The 21,988-nt window shown below is 39.2% G+C and overlaps 2 protein-coding genes across 3 annotated transcripts; both read right to left on the reverse strand.

Moving 5' to 3' along the window:
- Positions 1-82: 82 nt before the first annotated feature.
- LOC117762598 (ATP-dependent Clp protease ATP-binding subunit clpX-like, mitochondrial) lies at positions 83-9,763 on the reverse strand. 2 transcript variants are annotated; one of them, XM_034587021.1, is made up of 15 exons: positions 9,446-9,763; positions 8,863-8,940; positions 8,022-8,182; positions 7,786-7,900; positions 4,907-5,061; positions 4,642-4,801; positions 4,168-4,209; positions 3,448-3,624; positions 3,171-3,335; positions 2,887-2,975; positions 2,554-2,718; positions 2,156-2,455; positions 1,832-1,924; positions 1,642-1,748; positions 83-1,518 (listed from the first exon to the last, which is right to left on the reverse strand). In XM_034587021.1, the coding sequence occupies exons 2-15, from the start codon at positions 8,915-8,917 to the stop codon at positions 1,428-1,430; spliced, it is 1,875 nt and encodes a 624-aa protein (XP_034442912.1). In that variant the 5' UTR covers positions 8,918-8,940; positions 9,446-9,763; the 3' UTR covers positions 83-1,427. The 2 variants fall into 2 exon arrangements, with proteins under 2 accessions (XP_034442912.1, XP_034442913.1); XM_034587022.1 differs by lacking the exon at positions 4,168-4,209 and having other exon boundaries at positions 9,446-9,761.
- A 366-nt stretch (positions 9,764-10,129) lies between these two features.
- Positions 10,130-21,906, reverse strand: LOC117763213. Its single transcript, XM_034588174.1, has 26 exons — positions 20,627-21,906; positions 19,485-19,533; positions 19,361-19,378; positions 19,208-19,279; positions 18,685-18,777; positions 18,082-18,210; positions 16,820-16,909; positions 16,588-16,677; positions 15,859-15,951; positions 15,663-15,743; positions 15,303-15,415; positions 15,168-15,225; positions 14,621-14,713; positions 14,459-14,533; positions 13,994-14,068; positions 13,687-13,740; positions 13,446-13,523; positions 13,250-13,342; positions 13,060-13,134; positions 12,726-12,866; positions 12,535-12,621; positions 12,356-12,436; positions 12,122-12,190; positions 11,900-12,025; positions 11,670-11,820; positions 10,130-11,040 (listed from the first exon to the last, which is right to left on the reverse strand). Exons 1-26 carry the CDS (start codon positions 20,963-20,965, stop codon positions 10,578-10,580), a joined length of 2,886 nt encoding a protein of 961 aa, XP_034444065.1. The 5' UTR covers positions 20,966-21,906; the 3' UTR covers positions 10,130-10,577.
- Between the last annotated feature and the right edge of the window lie 82 nt (positions 21,907-21,988).

A 21,988-nucleotide genomic window follows, 5' to 3' on the forward strand; every position in this document is an offset into this window, starting at 1 on the left:
TCTTTCTCAGCACTGAAACATGTTACACTGAATTCATTGTACACATTCAGACGAGTTTAAGATTGAAGAACAAAAATGTAAATTCTGTACAGAGATACACATTTTATTTATATTTTTAACAATCACAAGAATTTCTCAAGAGTCACAAACTTGGGGTGTTAACAGGTTCTTTAACAGACCTCTGAAAACAGAAAAAAGTAGTTCTGGAGGAAAAAGAAAACTTAAAGCAAAAGGAGAACAGATCTAGTTTAATCGCATTCTATAGCACGGAAAGCTTGAAGAGTACAGTGGGTCTGTCAGAGCCTTTAGATGGAGACTTGAGTACAGACATGTGACTTGAGGTGCCATTCAATAACAGGATATGACATCACTACGAACTGCTATTGTGAGGGTCTTTGACAAAGCAGTGGAGGCAGGACCATTTGTCTGGTAAAGATTTTAATCTGGAAAATTCTGAATTGTTATCTGGTTTAGGAATATGTTTCAGTCATGAATACTGGAGGATAGCTTTCTACACAACATAAAAACAAACAAAAACCCACAATATCAGAGGATATTTCAATAACACTTTTTAAGTTCTCAAAATAACCTGATAATCCTGCTTTTCCAGCGATCTGAACTAGTCCTGTGAAAACGGAGGTCTGCAAATAAACATGTACATTCCCTAACAGGTTGGCTGGAGAAGGAAGTGAACACTGAAAAACAACCATTGTGCCTGTTTAAAAAGTCACCATTATGTTTTTTACCTGCTGTGTTTAGTGTGCTGGTGAATTTCAATTCATATTAAGTTCTCCTAATTAGGTCATGTCATACAAACTGCTTACAAATGCTACCTAAGCAGTGTAGCTCAACATTTACAGCCTGATTTCACTGTGAGCACCATTATTACAATGGTGGTAAAGAAAAAACATCAAAAATATTGATGTGCTTGTGGAATATTATGCACTTATGACATAAGGCGTTACTTGACATGGTAACACCACATCTACGCTTTCTCAGCAGCCCACGTTTTCATGTGTACAGTGTGATCCCATTGTTTCGAATTGCTTCCTCTGCTATTACACCCATCACCACACGAGGAGAAAACAAACTAGCTACACATCCTTTCATGAATAAAATAGCATTATCTTTATATAGATAAAATGTTAACAATCCCCAGAGATTGAAATATTTTTATAAAAGGTCCACCATGTGGTGCACCACTAGAGAATTAACATCTGATGCACAGGACCAATGGTTGTTACACTATTAACTTGTTCATCATGAAATCACTCCTCACTGAGAACCAGCAGCCTTCAGTACCTCTACACAATGTCCACAGACTGTATGACAGGGGCTAGAATGAAACCAACCGGTGGTATCCGAGGGTTCAGAGTAATCGAATGATTTCAGCCAGCTCCGTCTTTAGCTGAAATGAGTGACATGTTTCAGTTGTTAGCAGCATCCGCCTGCCGAGGCCAGTTCTCCTCCTCGATGCCCGAGTCGTATTCCTCCTCTGCCGTCTCCTTGGCTGGAGCTCTGCAATTCAAATGGAGACTCCGGTTCAGGTTTCAAAATACACAAATATGGAGACTGAGCAGGGCTACAGGAACCTGATCTCCAGCATGCTGTACACGTGGCCCTGTTCTGTGAGATACTGACCTGATATATCTGGGCAGGGATTTTCCTAGGACAATGTCCTTGTTCAGCTCAACAGCCATGATGTCAGAGTGTGGCACCTCAAACATGGGCTCGAGAAGGAGCTTTTCCTATTGAAGAAGATATGTTAATTTTGTGTTACCTCAAAATCTGAAGAAATGAAAAATGTTATACCCTCAATAAATTAACATACCATGATGGATCTGAGCCCCCGAGCTCCTGTTTTTCTCTCCAGAGCCATCCTGGCTATGGCCTTCAAGGCACCCGGAGTCACATTGAGTTCACACTGAAACACACAAATGATAAATACAGATGAATTCTCAACCAGAAATTTGCTCTTGCATGTATTTGATTGGCCAATGCAGCACCTGGCTGGATGACAGGGTTTTGCACTGTCAACAACTATGCCAGTAGTGACCATTTTAAAAGTCAAATTCAATAATGTTCCTACTAAATAAATAAGGAGGTTGTGCTTGTCTATCTGAATATGTTGCAACCACTATATCAGAGCCCTTACTTTGTCCATGCTGAAAAGAGCCTGGTATTGGGGCACTACAGCGTTGCGTGGTTCAGTCAAGATTCGGACTAGCGTCTCTTCATCCAGGCTGTGCAGAGGAACGACCACGGGAAGACGACCCACAAACTCTGGGATCATTCCGAACTCGATCAGGTCCCTGGCCTCGACGTGCTTCAGCAGCCTGTCCTTCTCCTCGATCTCTGCCACAGTGTCCGTCTCACCGCTGGTGTTGGCCAAGTCTGCTGCAGCCGCTGCACGACGCCCTTTCCCCATGTTGGAGGGAGTTCCGAAACCCAAATACTGAAGAATCCAGACACATGAGGTTACTAAGTTATATGCAGGAAACAGGAATCTTAGCTGAAGACCTGCTGAGTGTGTATGAGCTGTGTTAAATTCACCTTTTCATTCTTTCTTCTGCTGATGATTCTGTCAAGTCCATTGAAGGCACCTGATGCAACAAACAAGATGTTTGTTGTGTCGACCTGAACTGTTTCTCCTCTCAGCTTCCTGGAGTTTTTCTCAGGAACGTTGACAATCGTGCCCTCCAACAGTTTAAGCAAACCCTGACAGAGAGAAGAGAGAAAGTCTTAAATATAAAATTCAAAATTACTGATCTGTTTTAAATTCAAATCTTACAAAAGAGACATTCTGTGATTCAAATTTCATCGAGTGATATAACATATAAACAAATCGCTGCATATGGTTTTATTTTGTGTGGATTGAATACTGACCTGCTGGACTCCTTCTCCACCTACATCCCTCAGCTGATGGATTCCAGGCACACTGCCAATTTTGTCCACCTCGTCCAGAAACACAATACCTGCTCATCACACAGAAGCACAGAGCCACAGGGGTGTAAGTTTGACATTAGCATGAACTGAGACAGTTCTTGTTACTGATAAACCTTCAAGATTCAAAGTGGAAAACTTGCAATCTATGGTGGTTATCTTTGGAGAAATTGGAAAGTGGGACAAAATGGGAAATTGTAGTGCTTGATTTTAGTCCGTCTGCCCACCTTGCTGTGCTTTCTCCACTGAGTAGTTGGCATCCTGCAGCAGTTTAGCGATGACCGACTCAATGTCTTCTCCCACGTATCCAGCTTGAGTTAGTGTGGTGCAATCGCAAATTGCAAAGGGAACATCCAGACAACGAGCCAGAGTCTGCGCCAATAATGTTTTTCCTGTGGAAATTAGAGCAATCATCATCAAATTCCCTTTGGCAAGACAGCATTTATCTCCATGATCTGATGCACCTCACTTTGCACAATTTAGGGAAATGTTGACAACACTAACCTGAGCCAGTTGGGCCTAGAAGTATGATGTTGCTCTTCTCCAGTTTAATTTCGGTGTGTGTGGAATCCAGGACCTCTCCGCCCCTCTTCTCCTGAGGTGCTTGCTGGCTCGCCTGCTGCTGCATTGAGGCTCCCAGAGCGTTTCCATGAGGACTGATCCCTGCGATCTGCAACAGCTCTGCAACAACAAGGCCACAGAGTTTAGAAAGGTAAGAACCTATCTAGCAACATACAGCACATGCTTTACATTTGAAGCGCTGCTGCATATTTCAAACATGCCATTCATTGATGATGCGTGTGTCTATCTGTGCTTAGTAACAGTTCTCATGTACTGGCTAAAAATATGGATGCCTTAATCAGTGCCCATGTCAGTGCCAGTGTGGAGTTACTAAGTGAGGAGGGCTGGACTGAAAATAGAAACAAGTACAGATGTGAATGTAGGTCACTGGGCTACTTTATCTTATTGTGTGGTCAGTCAAAGATTATCTTCATTTTATGGCTTTAGTCCTGATCTGTAGACAGGTCCCTGCTACAGCACTGGAGTTGGAATTCTTTTAGTTGAGCGAGACAATAAACATTTTATAAGAAACACCTGTCTGAAAAAGATCTGTACAGTTTGGCATTTGTGCAAATCATAAGAATAAAAGCATATTAAAATATATCTAAATAATTTTTACAGTCACCTCTGGCAAAGAGAACAGTGACAGTGACAATCACTTACTTGTGAATCTGTATTCATCCTCTCGTCTTCTCATCTCTATCTCTACAGGGGAGGACGAAAGTACTCAAATCAATTTGATCATTTATCTTTACTACTATGACATTTTCAACGCAATCCTGCAAAAACGTTTTACACAATCATGTACGATGATTGTTGAACAAATGCCAAATCATACAGATTATGATTAAAGACAAGTTATAACCAAAGGCCACAGTTGCAACCAGTTATTTGTGAGATTTGTAGATTTGACTGTAAAATATTAAATAAATCAAAGTCTTGTTGCTTTTTTGTGGCAAATTTAAACAACTACAAGTGCACTGATTTCAGCACTTGCATGTCAACAAAAAGACACAGAACATGTTCTGTACTGGATTGATCGAAGTTATCAGTGGAAACCTGATTGTTTGTATATGTACATGCATTAGAAATGTAAATGTAGTGGAGTAACATCTCTCTACAGACAGGGATACTGACCACGAGGTGTTAGAGAGGGCTGCTTTTCCACCTCAACCTGCTGTCGACTCCCAGCAGGAATGTTGTTGTAGATGCGCTTGTAATGGTTGTACACGGCGACTGCTAACACCTTCTTTGCATAGGACTGGCCCACAACGTATTTGTCGAGATAAGCATATATCTGAGGGGGGAGAAAACAGTATAAAATTGTAATATTTGTCACACTTCAGTGAAAGTAATTTCAAAGTATATTCAGACGACTTTAATTTCTGCATCAATGTCTCACCTTCTTGGGGGGAGGGGGAGGTTTCTGGGAAAATGCCAGTTTCACAGCCTCTGCAGCAGATTCTGGTTCTTTGTTTAGCCCCTTCTTAGAGTCCGTTTCAGACAGAACCACGAAAAAGTGATGGCATTTCTCACATTTGACAAATCGTGTTGATGCTACAAAAAGAATGACACACAACACAGTCAATGGTAAAACATTTTTAGAGACTTTCAAGGTTGCAGATTAATTTGACTGAAACCAGACAAATCGGTGTAAATCGACGATGCCCCCTCATGAGTTGTATTCATTATTTTCAAAGTTTAGCTGAACAAAGATAATTAGTTTTGTTGTTGATACAGAAAAATTGGTGGCCTCTGGCATATTTTAATGTCACTATTGAATCCTATGTACTGAATTCAATTATTGAATATTTTACACTAGTTCACTACCCTTTGATGTAGTAAATTACTGTAAAGGAAAATTACTCCCGGAAACCTGTTACTGGCAAACATATTGAAACATTTAAAACCACATCACACCTTTGAGGAGTAAGTTTGATGTAAGAATGAACTTTCACTTTGTTGCGCAAAAAGCAAGCGGAAATGACTCAGTGACTGGATAACCCAAAAAAGTAAACCATGGATAAAAACATGTTTACTTAGAGTATGTTACTGCAGAAAGTTACATTGCATTATATTTTATTCCTAAAGCATGATTTGAAACATCAGACATTAGTTTGCATAGCATTGCATGTAGCATAGTTTGGTCATTGGCAAAAAGATACATACAGTAAGTGTTGTAGGACATTTTTATTTGTTACAGCATGAGGCTGAGGCACAGAGACATTCTTCCCTTATGATAGAGACCCGTTACTTTTAAAGAGTTTATGATGCGTTTTCACACAAAAAATTTAAAGATAAATTCATAATGTAGTGGTGCATAAGGGAAGTGCTGCAGTCAGTTCCAGAGGGATTTCATGTAAAAACTTGCTGAGGCAGCTGAGAAGAAGAGCAGATAGTGTGTAGCAATACGCCCTTATCCAAAAGTAATGTTTGCATTTGGGTCAACTCTCTGTGAACCTTTAAAAGAGCAGACGTTTTCATGTTAAAGGGATAGTTCACCCAGAAAGGAAAATTCACTCATTATCTACTCACCCCTAAGTCGATGGAGGGGTGGGTGAAGTGTTTGAGTCCACAAAACACTTCTGGAGTAAACAGTGTAGCATCTGAATCCAATACAATTGAAGACATTAGTATCTTCAGACGTGATAAAACAGAAAAAAATAACATGCCTCCATACTGCTCGTGTGGTCAAAGTGTCCTGAAGCCCCGACATTCAAATTCGACTCGAAACAAGGTAATTTCCACTGTGTTTTAAGGCTAAATGTCCACCAGAAGTGGGTAAGCTAGCGGACTTAGCATTTCAAATGGCCAAGCGAACATTTAGGCTTAAAACAGTATAAATGACCTCGTTACGAGTCGAATTGGAATGCCACCACACGAGCAGTACGGAGGCATGTTTTTTTCTGTTTTACTACGTCTGAAGAAGGACCCCCCATTGAGTTCGATTGTATTGTATCCTGCTCTAACAGAGTTTAGCCCTGAGACTTCAGAAGTGTTTTGTGGACTGAAACACTTCACCCACCCCCCTCTTCGGCCTAGGGGTGAGTAGATAATGAGTCTATTTTCATTTTTGGATGAACTATCCCTTTAAAAGGTTGCATACAACCATGGGGTTTGCCAACAGCCCACCCCCACCTGTCTGCAGGGCTACTCTGTGTGGTGGCTTCTGATGCAGGCCCCGCACTCAGGACAGGAAGTGTACACAACAAGGAGCCCTGCACCAGACACCTCGCTCTCTGGAATCCAACTCGCAGAAATCTTTTGTAGTGATAGAGTATTACAATTAGTATTTATACACTAGATTTCTTTGGGCTGTGATTGTTGGTTTGACACAACTTGTTCAAATATCTTGGACTCTTTTGAACCTTTATCCCTGCAGTTTTCTGTTTATTCAGTTAACATGATTTTGTGTCACAACTATGTAAGTAAATATGTGGTTATCCATTTAAGAAGGCTAATTCAACCAACTTCTACCTGAGGCCTACAAGAGGAAATGAATGAATGACTATAAACAGCACATTCATGGCTTGGAAAGCTTATTCCAGAAATTGTAAATGTGACCATATGGTAAATATACCTGGGTGCAGTAAGTGGCAGAAACGTAAGGGGTGGGATGTATTCATTTATCAGCACATTGTCTGAATAAATATTTGCAAATAAAGAGTTTAAAAGGTGGAGAATAGTGTCATACGAGTGGCGGTGTACATTCATGACTCTTCCTTTAAGTTAATCGTTCAAAGGCGTTGGACAGCCAACATGTACATTAACTGTTCCCCAGGTCAATCACTGACATAAACTCAATAATGTCAGTCTCAGAAAGTTACAAAAACTAACCAGTGCAGAAATCTTCGAGAGGTTTCTTATTCCGTGCTCATTAGACAACAATCAAACCAATACCTCAGTATTGCAGGACTATAATTTGCTGTGCCAGAAAATGACTTGAGGTGGATGTTTGTTGTGCACTGTTTATCTGCTGTGGTCACACCACTGTGTTTAAAGTAATTTTGTTAAGTTTGTATCACAGGAAAATGTTAAAGATTTGAATACTTCAATAATAATAATAGAAAATTAAATTAAAAAACACATTTCAGCCCAGAATCGTGTATGGGATCAGTATGTTACATTGTAATTTAACAAAAAGCGTTGACTAATATACCTGAAGGCTATTTCTCTTAACACTTTCTCCTGTTGAAAGGTTCAACATTCACCTTTGACCTAAAATAGACTATAGATCACTTTTTTCCCCCGTAGTTGTCCAATATTTATTAAATTACTCACATACAAAGGTCTCTACGTGCGTGCATGGATCTCCACATTTAGGGCAGCGTAGCTGACTTCCCCCCTTTCCTGATCCTCCAGAACCAGAAAGTCTCTTCCCCTCACTGATGCTTTTCTGTGAAACAAACATGACTGTGTCAGCACATACCAATAACTTTATTACCATCTCGTCCATGTACAAACTGTCCTACATTGGAAGAAAGCTACACATGAGATTTATTGTGCAAGAAGATTACCTTTCCACCATCACTCCCATTGTCCTTCGTTGTCCCATCTTTAGCAGCAAAGCAGACAGAAGTCTCTGAAAAAGACCTCACCCGCACCTGGAGAGGTACATGTGCCTCCCGAGACCCCTGACGACTCAGAGAAAAGAGCTGAAAGCGGGAGCAGGACAATCCTGAAACAACAGCATATATTAAATTAGTTGTTTTACTCATCTTTTAACCAACAACACCAAACTAATTGTGGTTGCAGCTTTTCCCCTGATATCTACTACTTTATTTGTCATATATGATTGTAAGCTTAATATTTAATAACATTGTTGGTTGGAAATAACAAGACATTACATTGGGCTCTGAGAAACTGGAAAGTCCATTTTGACATTTTCTTTTTCCGTCAATTAATTTAAAATCATCTTTTTTAAAATCAATTAATCCCTAAAATTGTACTTTATAAATTGTGGTTGAGATTTTAAGACTTCTGACTTTCTTCTCCATGCCCCTTCGGGGTAGGTGAAGTTGTGTCCTTGTTACCTCATCTGCTTCTTCATGGAAGCCGGTAACCAGATAGCTTAGCTGTAGCTACTTGGAAATGTTTCTTAAAAGTTAATTTATTTATTTGTCACTACTATAAAAAAAATATTAGGACACAGCTGCACGGCTCTGTGAGGCTGGATGATGACGCAACGTTGCTCAGCCGTCGCTTCTGAACTCGTACAAGTGACTTTTCCACCTGTTGACGTTACATGTTTGTCATAACAGGCAGTGATCTGGGTTAGCTGGAGACTTACTTTACAGGCTGGAGCAAACAAAACAATGTCATGCAGCTTACACAGTGTGGGCACTTTCGTTTTCTTACCTCTGTGTGCAGTGTTAAGGAACAGCCGGGCCGCCGAGGTGCATGGACAGGACATAACTCCTCTTTTGGCTTAAACCCCTGAAAATGAAAGTAAAGTCACCACCAAGCAAAGAGAGAGGGGAGGCTCCGTTAGCAGCGGCGGCTAACAGGCCACTTAGCTACGAACATTTCATAACTCCTACGTCACTGTTAGCATTAGCAAGCTGGGTCCACCAAGTGCAGCTTCTAGTTGTTGAAACAAGTATCATTAGAACCACGTAATGTATCAATGGATTAAACCAAAACAGATAAACACCTCCTCGTGTCTACCGCTGGCAATACATGACAAGATAAACAATGTTAGCTGGCTAGCTTAAATGCAGAGGTACCTGGCAGCTACTTAAGCTAGGCCCAGACCACAGCCACGGGACGCCGCTGCCGGTGGAAATGGCAAACGACCCCGGGAGGACAGACACCCAGGGCCGGGCAGCGGTTCAGCGGGGAGGCTTAACACTAACCCCAGGCCTCACGCATGGCTTACGTCTAGCATTACAACAGCGAAAAACACGGGGCGACATGTTATCAGCTTGCTGGTTTTACTCACAAGGTACGAAGAAACCCCTCGCGTCCGGAGACCAGCCTCCTCCTCGGGAACAACAGAGCGTCAAAGTCACCGCTGCTTTAGTTTGGTTAATTCAGTGAGAGGTCAGTGTGTCATGCTCGTGTCACAGTAACCGACCACAGGTACTAACTGCTCCGCGTTGTTCCTCCCAGGTGGGGACAAGACCCACCGTGATGTAACGCTCGCAGTTATGCACCAGGTCGTTTACACGGCTAACCAGCTAGCCTCCTCTCCGGGTACAGTAGCTAGCAGATTTGTTAACTGCAACTTGGCTGGAACAACATGGAGGCCGCCGTTACGTGTAAAGAGGTTTACACCCATCCAGACCTGTTGAGATCTACTGTTCAGCAGGAGGCGTTCCCAGGGAGGACTGATGGTGCGTTCGAGGGACCGCGTACTCTACTTTCACAACATGGTGCGCTTGTGTTGCGTTTGGGGATAATCGTAAAGGTGGTATATTAATGATGATGATAATAATAATAACAACAACAATAATAATGTTAGACATCAATATTTATATGTTTGTGTTTATTTTTCTCCTTTGGGCTTTTGTATGTATTTTAATCTATGCGGTATCTGGACCCTGATTCTGAATAATAAAAGTCATCATCATCATCATCATCTTCATCATCATCAATAATAAGAAAAAGAAGAATTAATTAATTAAATGTATATACAGAACTTTTCAAAGCTACAAAGAACATTTGGTTTTCAACAAGATAACAATATAAATGTTGATATTTAGGCAATAAAAAATTGATATTTTTTTATTAAATTAAATTGAATAAATTCCTTAAAAATAACGTCATAATTATTAACTGAAAAGTCTTAGGAATACAATACACACTTAATGGTTTGGTGTAGACCAGATCTCGTCCTTTGTCTTATCCTTGCATTTTAAGGCCTGTTAAAGCCACACAGAGTGAGTAGTCACAAATCAGGGAGCAAAGGCCAGTTCAAACAGGATTATGTAACATCCTGTAACTGTCTGGGTATTAGTCATGTCATGCCAGTTTCTTGAAATTCATGAATAACATAAAAAAAACAATAAACATAAAACCGATATTTCAAATATTGTTTTATTGCTCATTTTACAGGGTTTTTTGTGGTTATTTTAGGTCGCTTTGAGTTTAACTCTGCAGGTTTTCACTTTGCTGTCCTCCCACATGTACAAAAGCTTTCTGTTGGGATAGTAAGACAGCATAGCCAAGATGCCTGTAGCTGGCCTTAAATCAAAACTTGCATCAAAAGCACTCTGTTTCTTCAAATCAAAAGCATAGGCCACTCTTCTGTCCATATCATCTGTGAAATAAAGCACCCCACATACGATGAAGGCATTTCCTGCTTTAGTTGTGGGGTAGGCAGTGTTGATGACAGACTCCACAGAAAATGTGTCGGGGTTGAGCTTTGCAACCATTGTGTTATCATCGGTATCTGAAGCAAAAATCACCCACAGTCCATTTTGATCCACAGCAAACTTGAAGTAAGTCTTTGAGTTGGGGAAAAGATAATTCAGATTGTTGTATCTGCTCTTTGCCACAGTCAGAGTGTCTATTCTCCTAGTGTTCAGGTCAAATCTGTAAAATCAAAAATGCATGAGTTAACATATTAACCACATGTCATATATCACAAACACATCTACAATTACTGCCCTGCAGCTTTATGCCTCTGCCAACAAGTGCACATTCAGTCTATCATAATATGTCACTGTGACCTTTATCTTTGACTATTGAAATCTAATCAGTTAATGTTTGTGTCCAAGTGACAACCGACAGGCAGACTTAAGATATCAAGTTCAAGAGACATTGACCTTTGAACTCCAAATTCGAATCAGTTTATCTTTGAGTTCACGTTATGTTTGTTCCAGACATAATGATTATACCAGTAATCTGTGTTCCGGATTCATGAAGTTCACCTTTTTGGTGAACTTCATGAATGTGCTTTCTGAGGTCAGAGCAACCTTCATCTTTGACCAGAAAAATCGGATCAGTTCATCCTCGAGGCCAACAGTTTTACAAGGTGTTCAAAATATTTCAGCAAGGCAAAGTTACTAAGTCAGGAGACTATTCCTTCATATGTATAACATATACACACTCGCACACACACACACACACACACACACACACACACACACACACACACACACACACACACACACACACACACACACACACACACACACACACACACACACACACACACTTACTTTATGAGATTGTTTGTTCCTGCATTTTGGAAGTAAAATGACCCCTTATAAACAACATGGCCACAACCCTGGTAGAACCTCCTGACATCTATAGTTTTGCTGTTCATGCTCTGAGAGGATGAAATGTTCTCATACTCTGCCAAAATTCGACCTGAGAAAGAAAAGTTAACATGTTAAACCCAACAAACATTCACAGAACTCTGTGATAAATGATGAAATAAATTAGTCACCTGAAAAGTGATCAGCCAGCCAATATTGACTGTCGTCCAGCAGCGACACGTCTGACATCCAGGCTCCAAACGTGCTTCTCATTTTGGTGGCTCTCTCCGAGCATTTGATACTTTTGATACGGCACTCTAGTGAATAAAAACATTTGTTTTAGTATCAATGAATACACACATACATAGTTAGTTAGTTAGATAGATTAGGTTATTTTAATCCATTTTTCTAACCCTTCTTTGTCCATGTCTCACTGTCAATCACATTGATCTTATTGGCGGTCTGGAGTGGATATGAAGAGTCTAAAGGGTAAGAGACAAAGGACAATTCTCTTCTCATCATTCTTTTCATTAAGTTACTTTTTTTTTAAATCTTTGAATAAATTAAATCTTGAAAATAATAAATAAATTCTAAATATGCATAAGTCAATACTGAAAGCAGATATGTGACTAAAGACAGTTTCTTACCACTTTCCATGGGAGTATCAATGATGTTTCCACTGATATTGAAAGTGTCCATCTTTTCAGTAAGTTCAACAGAGAGAGGAGCTATAAAATTGAATGAAACATATATAATGTAGTTATAACACAAATAGATGTGTATATAATGGCGTTATATTGCAACATTATAACAGAGTGTATCATACTTGTTAATAATTTCCATGGTGCCCCTGTAACAGTCTCACTCTTGGTTTCATTAAACCTGTCGTGGCTGTTGTCTTGATGAAATGATTCTGATTCTAGAAGATAAAACAGTACTGAGATTAACATGATTTTTCATTTTATTTTGTTAGAATTTGGTTTTGAAGTTTCCCTGCAGCTGAAACTTGTTGTTTACCAGGTTCCACTGTTGGGTTTAACCGTTTCTCAGAGTCTGTAACGTGGATGTTGTCAGGTGGACGTGATGTTGGTGTCACGTTCCCTGTGTTGCTTTCAATCCAGGAGTCCTGTCTGTAGTCTGGACGAGGTGATACTGACTCTGTGAAACATAAAACAGGAAGAGGTCAACCATGATTCTGTGTGTAAAACCAGGCTGTATGTGGTCATGAAGTACAGTCATTCAAAACGCTAATATACCAAATCTCCTATTTGTGTCTAGAAGCTAAACATACAAGTGAACACTGGTCAATACCAAACTACACTAAATGCAGGCCATGCAGACAGTTTCTAACCACTTTTCAGTGTAGCATTATTACCACGGCCTTTAACTGCATCACGGTTGTGACCCAGGTCTCCAGAAATGGGGGCTGTAGAATAAAGTGAGACAGTAACCGTGTTATTATGATAAAAGCCTCTAATCAGAATACAAGAGACAAACATGGGATAATTAACAAATCAAATACAAGACACATTGTTTTCCACCTGTTAAAAATTTTACTGGTGCCTCAGTGACATTTCCTGTGATGGTGTCATTCAAGGTGTCGTGGTTGTTGTCTTGTTGAATTGATTCAGACTCTAGAGGGTGAAATAATATTGAGATTAATATATGTTTTATTTAAATATAGTAAAAGTTCGGTTTGTCTTTAAAATTCCTCTGCAACTCAAACGTGTTGTTTACCAGGTTCCATTGTTGGGCTGAGAAGTTTCTCAGCATCAGTAACATTCATGTTGTCATGTGGATGATGTGTTGGTGATTCTGCACAAACAAAGAACAGATTCCACAAAGAATACACAGATATTAAAATACCAACGGCAATAAAACTCTATTATAACACAGTTATAACAATATACTTGTTATAACTGTGTATAATTGTTCTGAAGTGTATAATTTGAAGCTTTTAATCACAAAGTTCACTCACCAGTTTTTGTCCATCCCTCGTTGCCAGTTAAATTCAGCTTGTTGTCTCTTGAGTCTAAAGTGAATGGATGAAAACGGCTAATTAACATTTTCTCATATATGAATATATACATAAAGTTGTGTTCTATAACAAGTGAGCAGCAATCTTTGTTTTTGTGCAACATAATTAAGTAGTAGTTCAATTCAATGGAATGAAATGAAAAAGGTTTCAGCATTTAGAAGATAAAGGTGAATTTTAAAACATTAATTTGAATAAGTCAACACTATATCAAATACAGTACATACACAGTAGTGTGATAGTTTCTTACCACTATTCATGGGTGTTTTAATGATGGTTCTACTGTCATTGAAGGCATCACTGTTTTGGTCCTCATAAACATGAGCTGTAGTGTGAAAAGAGACATTAAAGTTAAATGACATTAATGACATTAAATGCGAGCGATGAAAACCAGATGTTTTATAGTTATAGTTAATTTAATCAGCAACACAGGATTCTGTTAATAATGTTTTTAATGATTCTGTGATATTCTCTCTTTCTGTATTATTCAAGGTGCAAATTCATTCAGTTGTTTTCAACTATTACAAAGCTTTTAATACTAACCTTAATTGCATCAAACTATATCTGTGGTCTAATACATATCTAAATATCCAATAGCCAGTACAGGTATGTTGTTGGATGTTTAATATCTATTAAATAATAATTGTTGTGCAGAGTAAACTGCTGCTAATGTATTTGGAAAAAAATATAATTTGTCAATAGAACAGTTTCTTACTGTTTTCCTTGGGCTCATCAATAAAGGTTCTGCTGCCATTGACTGCATCTTTGCTTTGGTCTGAAGAAAATGGGTCTGTAAAATAAAAATAAATATTAGATAAAATGTTTTCAAGTTATGGTCACTCATTTTATGCAAAATAGTCAAATATGTACTTCTAACCTGTTAGTAATGGAATTGGTGTTACAGTAATATTCTCTGTGTTCGAGTCATTCAAGATGTTGAGGCTGTTTTCCTGATGAGACGACACTGACTCTAGAAAATAAAGACAAAAATTAAATAAGGACAAAACTGTTATATTGTATACTCTTTCTTGAATTTGGAGGAATTTTGAATACTTTTTATAATACTGTAATAAATTATTTTAATATTGTTCAGATACTTTTAGTTCATTAAGAATCTGAATACTTCTTCCACCACTGATTACTTCAGTGTTTTGACATTAAATTCTCTTCATTTGCTCCCAACATAAATAAAGTAAAAATGATGACACATGGATGGACCCAAGAACAAAAAGAGAATGGCACAAGAATAGAAAAGAGACTTTGAAAATTTGACATAACCGATCATAAATATCAAGATTGTAAATAATAACATGATATAAAATAAACAACCATGCCAAAAAAATTGTCCTTAGCAAAGGATTACAAAAAAGTTTTCCAGTAACTTAAACAATTGCTTACCAGTTTCCTTATCTATGTTCGTGAACCTCTCTGAGTTAGTGAAGTTAAAGATATCAGCGGCTTCATGAGCTGAACGTGGTGTTGAGGAAAGAAAGATGAACATGGTTTGATGTTCATGTCACATACATGTATGTGTGTTTCATGAACGAGATCCAGTATCAGTATTCCAAACCTGCTAATGTTTCCACTGGCGACTCTGTAACATTCCTCGTGTTGGTTGGAATCCAGGACTCGTGTCTGTTGTCTGGACGAGGAGAAACTGACTCTGTTGAAACTAAAACAGAAAGAGGTCAACTATAGTTTGTTAAATCAAAGTGTGTGGTCATACAGTACAGTCTGATTTCATAGATAATATTAAAGTATCTCAACATTGGGAGTTAAGAGTGTAAAGAAATAAATCTGGAATAGGATGAAATAAAACCAGTAAAGCAAAGTGTCAGCAAAATCCATTTAAAATGTCTGCATTTTTAATCAGACAATAATGATCATAATACAGGACATAGAGTTTGACAGTTTCTCACCATCTCTTATTGTTGTATGACTGATATTTCCACTGGGTTTGAAGACATCACTGTTGTTACCCAAGTCTCCAGAAAGTAGGACTGTATAATAAAATGACACATGATACACTAATGTTATAATGCAAAGCCTCTAGTCGTGATACAAGAAACAAACATGGGATATTTGATGATTACAATTTAAACACATATTTCTCACCTGTTGATAATTGTACTGGTGCCTCTGTGACGTCTCCCGTGCTGGTCTCATTCAAGGCGTCTGTGTCGTGGTGCGGATGGAATGATTCTGACTCTAGAAGATAAATTAATGTTGAGTTTAAAATATACTGGTATTGCTTTCACCTCGTGAGTCTGTGTGTTTGTGATCACGTTAGAATGTGATCCAAGAGACATCTACTGTAGCCAAAGCCAAACCACATTGGTGATTTCAAAGGGATAGTTCACCCAAAAATAAAAAAACCCCTCATTATCTACTCACCACTAAGCCGATGGAGGGGTGGGTGAAGTGTTTGAGTCCACAAAACATTTTAGGAGTTTCAGGGGTAAACATTGTTGCAGCAGAATCCAATACAATTGAAGTAAATGGTGACCGATTCTTCAGATATAAAAAAAAAACATAAAATGCCTCCATACGGCTCCTGTGGTGTCGTCCAAGTGTCCGTAAGCCCTGACTTTCAAATTTGACTCGTAACAACGTCATTTACACCATGTTTATAGCCTAAATGTCCTCTGTGACCCACGTGCGAACGCAGCTCCAGAGGAGGATTACAGAGGACATTTAGGCAGTTACTTCAATTGTATTGGATTTGGCTGCAACACAGTCCATGTTTTCAGGTGGGTGTGGTCTGACTACTTGTGCAATAATGTCGTACTGAGTACCACCAATAGGTAGAGATAGTTTTTTTCTGCAGTTTAAACAGTTCCTTACCAGGCTGTATTGTTGTGTTGAGTAGTTTCTCAGAGTCGGTAACATTCACGACGTTTCTGGTATCATCAGGTGGATGTGATGTTGGTGATTCTGTAAAAAGAAAGATAAGATTTAAACTGAAGAAATGGTAAAGACACATTAATTCCAATATTAGTAAAGAGGAATTGAAGACTTCAGTCACAAAAAAACAAATGATCAAAGTCATGATTCATATAACGGCTGCATGTAATACTGAATTGTTTCCCACCAGTCGTGTTAAATGTTGTCCTGTTTTCTGTGTCGGTTTGATTCAAGTTGTCTCTGGTCGGGAGAGGAGACGACTCTGAAGAGGTAGAGTGAAAGAGATAGATATTCAATGTTTATGTTTTGATTCAGATTGTTATAATAAGGGATGCCAATATGCACAAGAAAAGTCAAGGGCTACACCAGTCAATGGTAACAGCAAAGACTTAAATATTTCTACATTGTTGAAAAGGTTACTTATTGAAAAATATTATTACTTCTGGGTGAGTAATCCTGCAATCAAGAAGCAAAACGTTGTGGATATTTTAAAGAGAAATTCCAGTATTTTAAGACTCATATTTAGACTGTGCTCCTGGCCGTGTGGGGTCTCTGAGACTTTCATGCTGAGAAATGAAATTCACAGCAAACATCATTTAAAAATGAATTGAATAAACTAAATTCATAGCAATCCAAATTATTTATATTAAACTCAAATTAAGAAAGATTCGATTTTTCTGTTAAGTAGAATGACTTTGAACTCTTTAAAATCCTGCCTATGGCACTAAGGACTATTATGACTTGTTACAGTGGATTATTCATACAAACCCAGCCCATTAGGATTGAGATGAAAACATTATATTTCATTATATTTTAGTCAAATATATTATTCATATTTCTGATACTTTTTGCCATATTGCAAATTCAAGGTCTAGATGGTTGAGACTCTAAAGATTGGCCTCTAGGGTGTACTGGAAAAATTAACTAAGTGTGGTTGAAACCTATTTTATAGTTGAAGAGTAACTTTTGCAGCCCTGTCTAAAGACTTTTATGACCTGAGCTGTTTTATGGTCTGAACTGTTGATGACCTGAAAACTGCCAGACCCTTTTGCCACTTATTTACCCTCCAAAGTACGGAATGTATGTCTGCTTATCTCCTTAGGAAACACATGTAAATCAGTTGTTTGTGTTTAGATTCCTCTCTCTCCTGCGCCTACAGAACCAGTCTTAACTGGTTCTGAGAGATAGCCTTAGTCCTCCTATATAAGATGCTTGCATTTGAGTGTCCTGCATCTTCACTCTGAGATCCTTGTGACTCTCTGTGTTGATCCTTTCTGCAGAAAGCCCCTATTAAAATACACGTGGATAACTTTGGTGTTTCCAGCCTCTTGTATTTCCAGATTTCCATCACAAGGGTCTACTGTAGTTTCTGCAGAGAGGTTTTTAGCAGTGACAATGAGACATATTGGTTTAGAGTAGATGAGACGTTCTTACTCTCCAGCTTGTTGGTTTGATGAATGTGTCTGCCGATGGTTTTGTTTCTCACTCTATTAGGATTACAGGGGGGACAGTTTGAACCAGGTGGACCAGGTGGACCAGGTGGACCCGGTGGACCAGGGGGACCTTCAAATGTACACACAACACAAGTCAGACATGTAAAACAGACCCCAAAACAAAACTGTTGGTCAAATACAAGAGCTCTTTACAACAACAACAAACAGAAGAAAAGACATAATGTGGGCTGCTGTGTGAATTTGGGATATTTTGTTCAATTGTGCTGTGACTTTTAAGGGAAACACTTTTATTCTAATTTAAAGCATAGGAATAGAATTAACATTAAACCCAAATCTTATCAAAAATAATAGAGGATTCGTCAATAGAGGTTGTTTCAGTTTGTTTATCACACAACACGATAAAATGTCAAATATGGTCGTGGTGGTGGGGCCTCATAAATCAAGTAAAGCACTTAAAAAGTTGAACGTTTTCAGATTGAGTTTTGGGGGAATATTAGATGTCGTGTTCACTGACTTAAAGCTATGTCTTCTCTCTGTTAGACACATTATCAATATCAGGTTCAAGTATCATGTCGTCTCTCACCCTCAGTGAGAATGTCGTTGCAGGTTTCGTCTTTCAGTCGAGGAGGCCCATGGTCTCCTTTGGGTCCCGGTTCTCCAACTTTACCAGTGGGTCCTACAGTAAATATTGATAGGTTTGTCAGTTCATTTGTTGAAAAGAATTAAACAAGAGGACAACCATGTGTTTTTTGTAGGGATTTTAAAAAGCGTTAAAACCTTTTCCAAGTGAAAAACACAACTTGAGTCAATCTGTGATGCCTTCAGGGAAGTCAGTAGATGAGTAAAAGACAAACAAATTGGCCACAAAGGGACTTTTGTATGGAGCATATGGTTCAAACCACAACAAAACACAGCATCATTAATGTGTAAACAGCTGTGTGGCAGCTATGAACAGAGTGTATTGAAGACAGTGAGTGGGATGCTCATGTAGTTACACAATGGAGGACTGTTTCAAACTAGACTGACTTCTGTTTCTGAGTTTATTTCTTTGTTTCTCTCCATATGAACCGATTATTAGATTTGTGAAAAACCAACACATCTCTCACCTCTTCTCCCTCGTCGCCCCTCCGCACCCGGCTCACCCTGTGGTCCTTGTGAACCAGCTCTACCGGGCAAACCTAACAGGTAAAAGTACTTTGTCATGAATTCAGCTTAGCAAAAAGTCATTTATGCATTAAACTAACAATCTGTGTATTTACCTGGAGGCCCAGCTGGACCTGGGAAAAAAAAAACAAATAATATAATTACACAAACTAAACACAGCAGAGGCACCAGTATCTATTCAAAAACAGTGTTGGGGTGGAAAATAGTTTTGAAATGCACCTATTAAACAAACGCCTCTGGAGCTGCACATGTCCATGAGGGATTTGACCTGAAAAACAGAGACACACCGTAAAATAAGCATCGGCTGTAGGAACACTGACAAACTTAAAAAATGTACAACTCAGAGGAAGCTGCAAAACTACTCATTCACATCTGAAAGTGTTGCATTTATCTGTGGGTTATTCAATATTGAATGTTAAATATTGAATGTTCCATGTTTACTGAGGTTTGTACATGTATGTGTGGAAAAGCTAATGTCCTGCTGCAGCGCTAGTGTTTTTCTCAAATGCCCCGAGACAAATTTCTCCTAAGGGAGACAATGAAACTAATCCTAATTTGCACACAGCATCAAGAGAAAAGATTGCATCCATTTGTTTTATACATTGAAGCTTGTATTATCTTATCTTATATTACATCACCCAGATCACCAGTTTTTCACCCTGCTGCCCTCTGGAAGGCGCTACGGGTCCTAAAACCTCAAACTAGCTTTTATCTAAGTGCCATTAGAGAACTTGACAAAGTGCAACAATATTCCAACTAAGAAATATTATCGTGTGCAATAAAACTGAGTACATATTTGTACATATACTCATCTGTTTTAATACCTCAGATTTTATTCCATTTATTGTTTGTTTTTATATTTATCTATTAGACTGTGATATGTCACTATCTATACCACTGGGAAACTTCATTTGGTTGTACAATGTGCAATGACACTAAAGTCAAATACTTGTGTACCAGAGGTGAATGTGTTGTCACAATATTCAGTATGTGTAGAGGGGCCAGCTCTCAGAGGATGTGAGTACAGTTGGGGGGGGGGGGGGGGGGGGGCAGGTCAATGCAGGCCCCACTGCTCAACAGTATTTATCTAGGAATCACCCAATGGAAAAACCCAGCCCTTCTTAATCGCTGCAACAGACTCCTGGATTCTTTGCATTTCATGAATGTTTCTTATCCCAACAAGGGAAAAACTGAGGATATGTCTCTGTTAAAGATGACAGAAACGATTCCTCCCCTGTTCCCTCTCGTAATAACAGCAATCAGAACAACATGAATCAGTTTTTTTTCTAAAGTACAGTCAATGAACTTGAATATTAACCATCTCACAAAACAGCCCATATGAAAGCATTTTCGTGTCTTACGGGGACCATGGAGTATGTCATCAGCATCAGCATGTCCTTCTCCTCTTGACTTTGTGTTGGTTCCCCCTCCTGGTTCCTCCTGCCGCGGTGGAGCTTCTTCAGCTCTGCAGCCTCATCATGGTCCGTGGACAGGATTCCCTCCTGCAGCCTGGAGCTCTGTGACAGCTCCTGCATCTGGGAGTCCAACCTGACCAGCTCCTCTGACAGCTCCTTCTGCCGAACCAGCAGAAACACTAGACAGGAGGTCAGGATCAGCAGCAGCACACACATCCCCACCAGCAGCACCTTCCATGCCTGAAAAAAAACACTTTTCTCCGTCATATCTGTGCCCTGTCGCATGGCCGCAGTGTGATCTGAGCTCTGACAACTCACAGGCACATACAGCTCATATCTGAACACCTGCCAAAAGATGAGACGTCACAGGGAAACTACGCTCGGGCTGCTGGAGCGGCATAAACATGTCAAAATCTGTCTGTAGCTACTGGTGGAACCGCAGTGTTGCACAACAACAAGCATCTGGGAAACAGTTACAGTAAAATCTGTAGCTGCCAATGGACATATTTCCAGAATGACTGCTTCTCATCTTTCTAGTGCTCTTCCTCTCAATGTTGTCACCGAGACGTTCCACACAAATGACATGGAAGTGGAATAAATAAGTTGCGGACAAAGGGAACATTCTTCTGATGGACAAAAGAGCTTTCAGAGCACTTTCGGTAAAAGGCTGTTAGACTGTGCATGTGCATGTCAACATTTCCTTTTCATGGAGGGGGTTTTGGTGTTTTTGAATGATCTAAATATGCATTTCCAAATAAAAAGCCAGTGTAAAATGTATTAAATTGGCGTAAATGTACCTGTAAGATCCCTTATTGGAAAAAAGTCCTAATTATTCTGGACAACAATGAATGGAGAAAGTAAGTTTTCCTTCCAATTTGGGATGAAAGCCCCCAAACTAAAGCCCTAAATGTGAGGCCAATATCTTGTCGAACAGAACACCAGCTATTCAGAGGCACTGAGGCTGAAGGACAGCTCATTATACACACAGATTCTGCACAAACACCTTTTTTCCCATGATTGTAACTATGATTTCATACATTGAAGTGACACAAACTGTGAGCAGCGTTTCTACATGAAATTCTCAAGACTAAGCGTATAAAAAGATAAAGATTTCTCAGCCCCTTGTCTCCTTGTTCGAGCCGCTGGGTAAATCTCTGCTCTCTTTGTCACAGGTCAGTCTGACCCAGCTAATTCATTTCCCCTTGAAAAGACTCCACAGCAGATGAATTGGGACGGAGCGGTTTCTTTTATTCCAACAGCTAAATGTGAAGTAAGCCCATCTAAAAATAATGACAAATGTGAAAAGGT

This window comes from Hippoglossus hippoglossus, chromosome 6, assembly GCF_009819705.1.
Source record: "Hippoglossus hippoglossus isolate fHipHip1 chromosome 6, fHipHip1.pri, whole genome shotgun sequence".
Classification (NCBI taxonomy): Eukaryota; Metazoa; Chordata; class Actinopteri; order Pleuronectiformes; family Pleuronectidae; genus Hippoglossus; species Hippoglossus hippoglossus.

Excerpts from the sequence above, each read along its gene's own strand:
- LOC117763213 (XM_034588174.1), bottom strand. The coding sequence starts at position 20,965 with ATGCGACAGGGCACAGATATGACGGAGAAAAGTGTTTTTTTTCAGGCA. Across the intron at positions 19,534-20,626 it reads TGACATACTCCATGGTCCCC|GTCAAATCCCTCATGGACAT; the intron begins GTAAGACACGAA and ends TCTGTTTTTCAG. Across the intron at positions 13,135-13,249 it reads ACCAGTAAAATTTTTAACAG|CCCCCATTTCTGGAGACCTG; the intron begins GTGGAAAACAAT and ends TTTATTCTACAG.
- LOC117762598 (XM_034587021.1), bottom strand. The coding sequence starts at position 8,917 with ATGTCCTGTCCATGCACCTCGGCGGCCCGGCTGTTCCTTAACACTGCA. Across the intron at positions 2,976-3,170 it reads AGTGGAGAAAGCACAGCAAG|GTATTGTGTTTCTGGACGAG; the intron begins GTGGGCAGACGG and ends TGTGATGAGCAG. Across the intron at positions 2,719-2,886 it reads GTGGAGAAGGAGTCCAGCAG|GGTTTGCTTAAACTGTTGGA; the intron begins GTCAGTATTCAA and ends TCTCTCTGTCAG.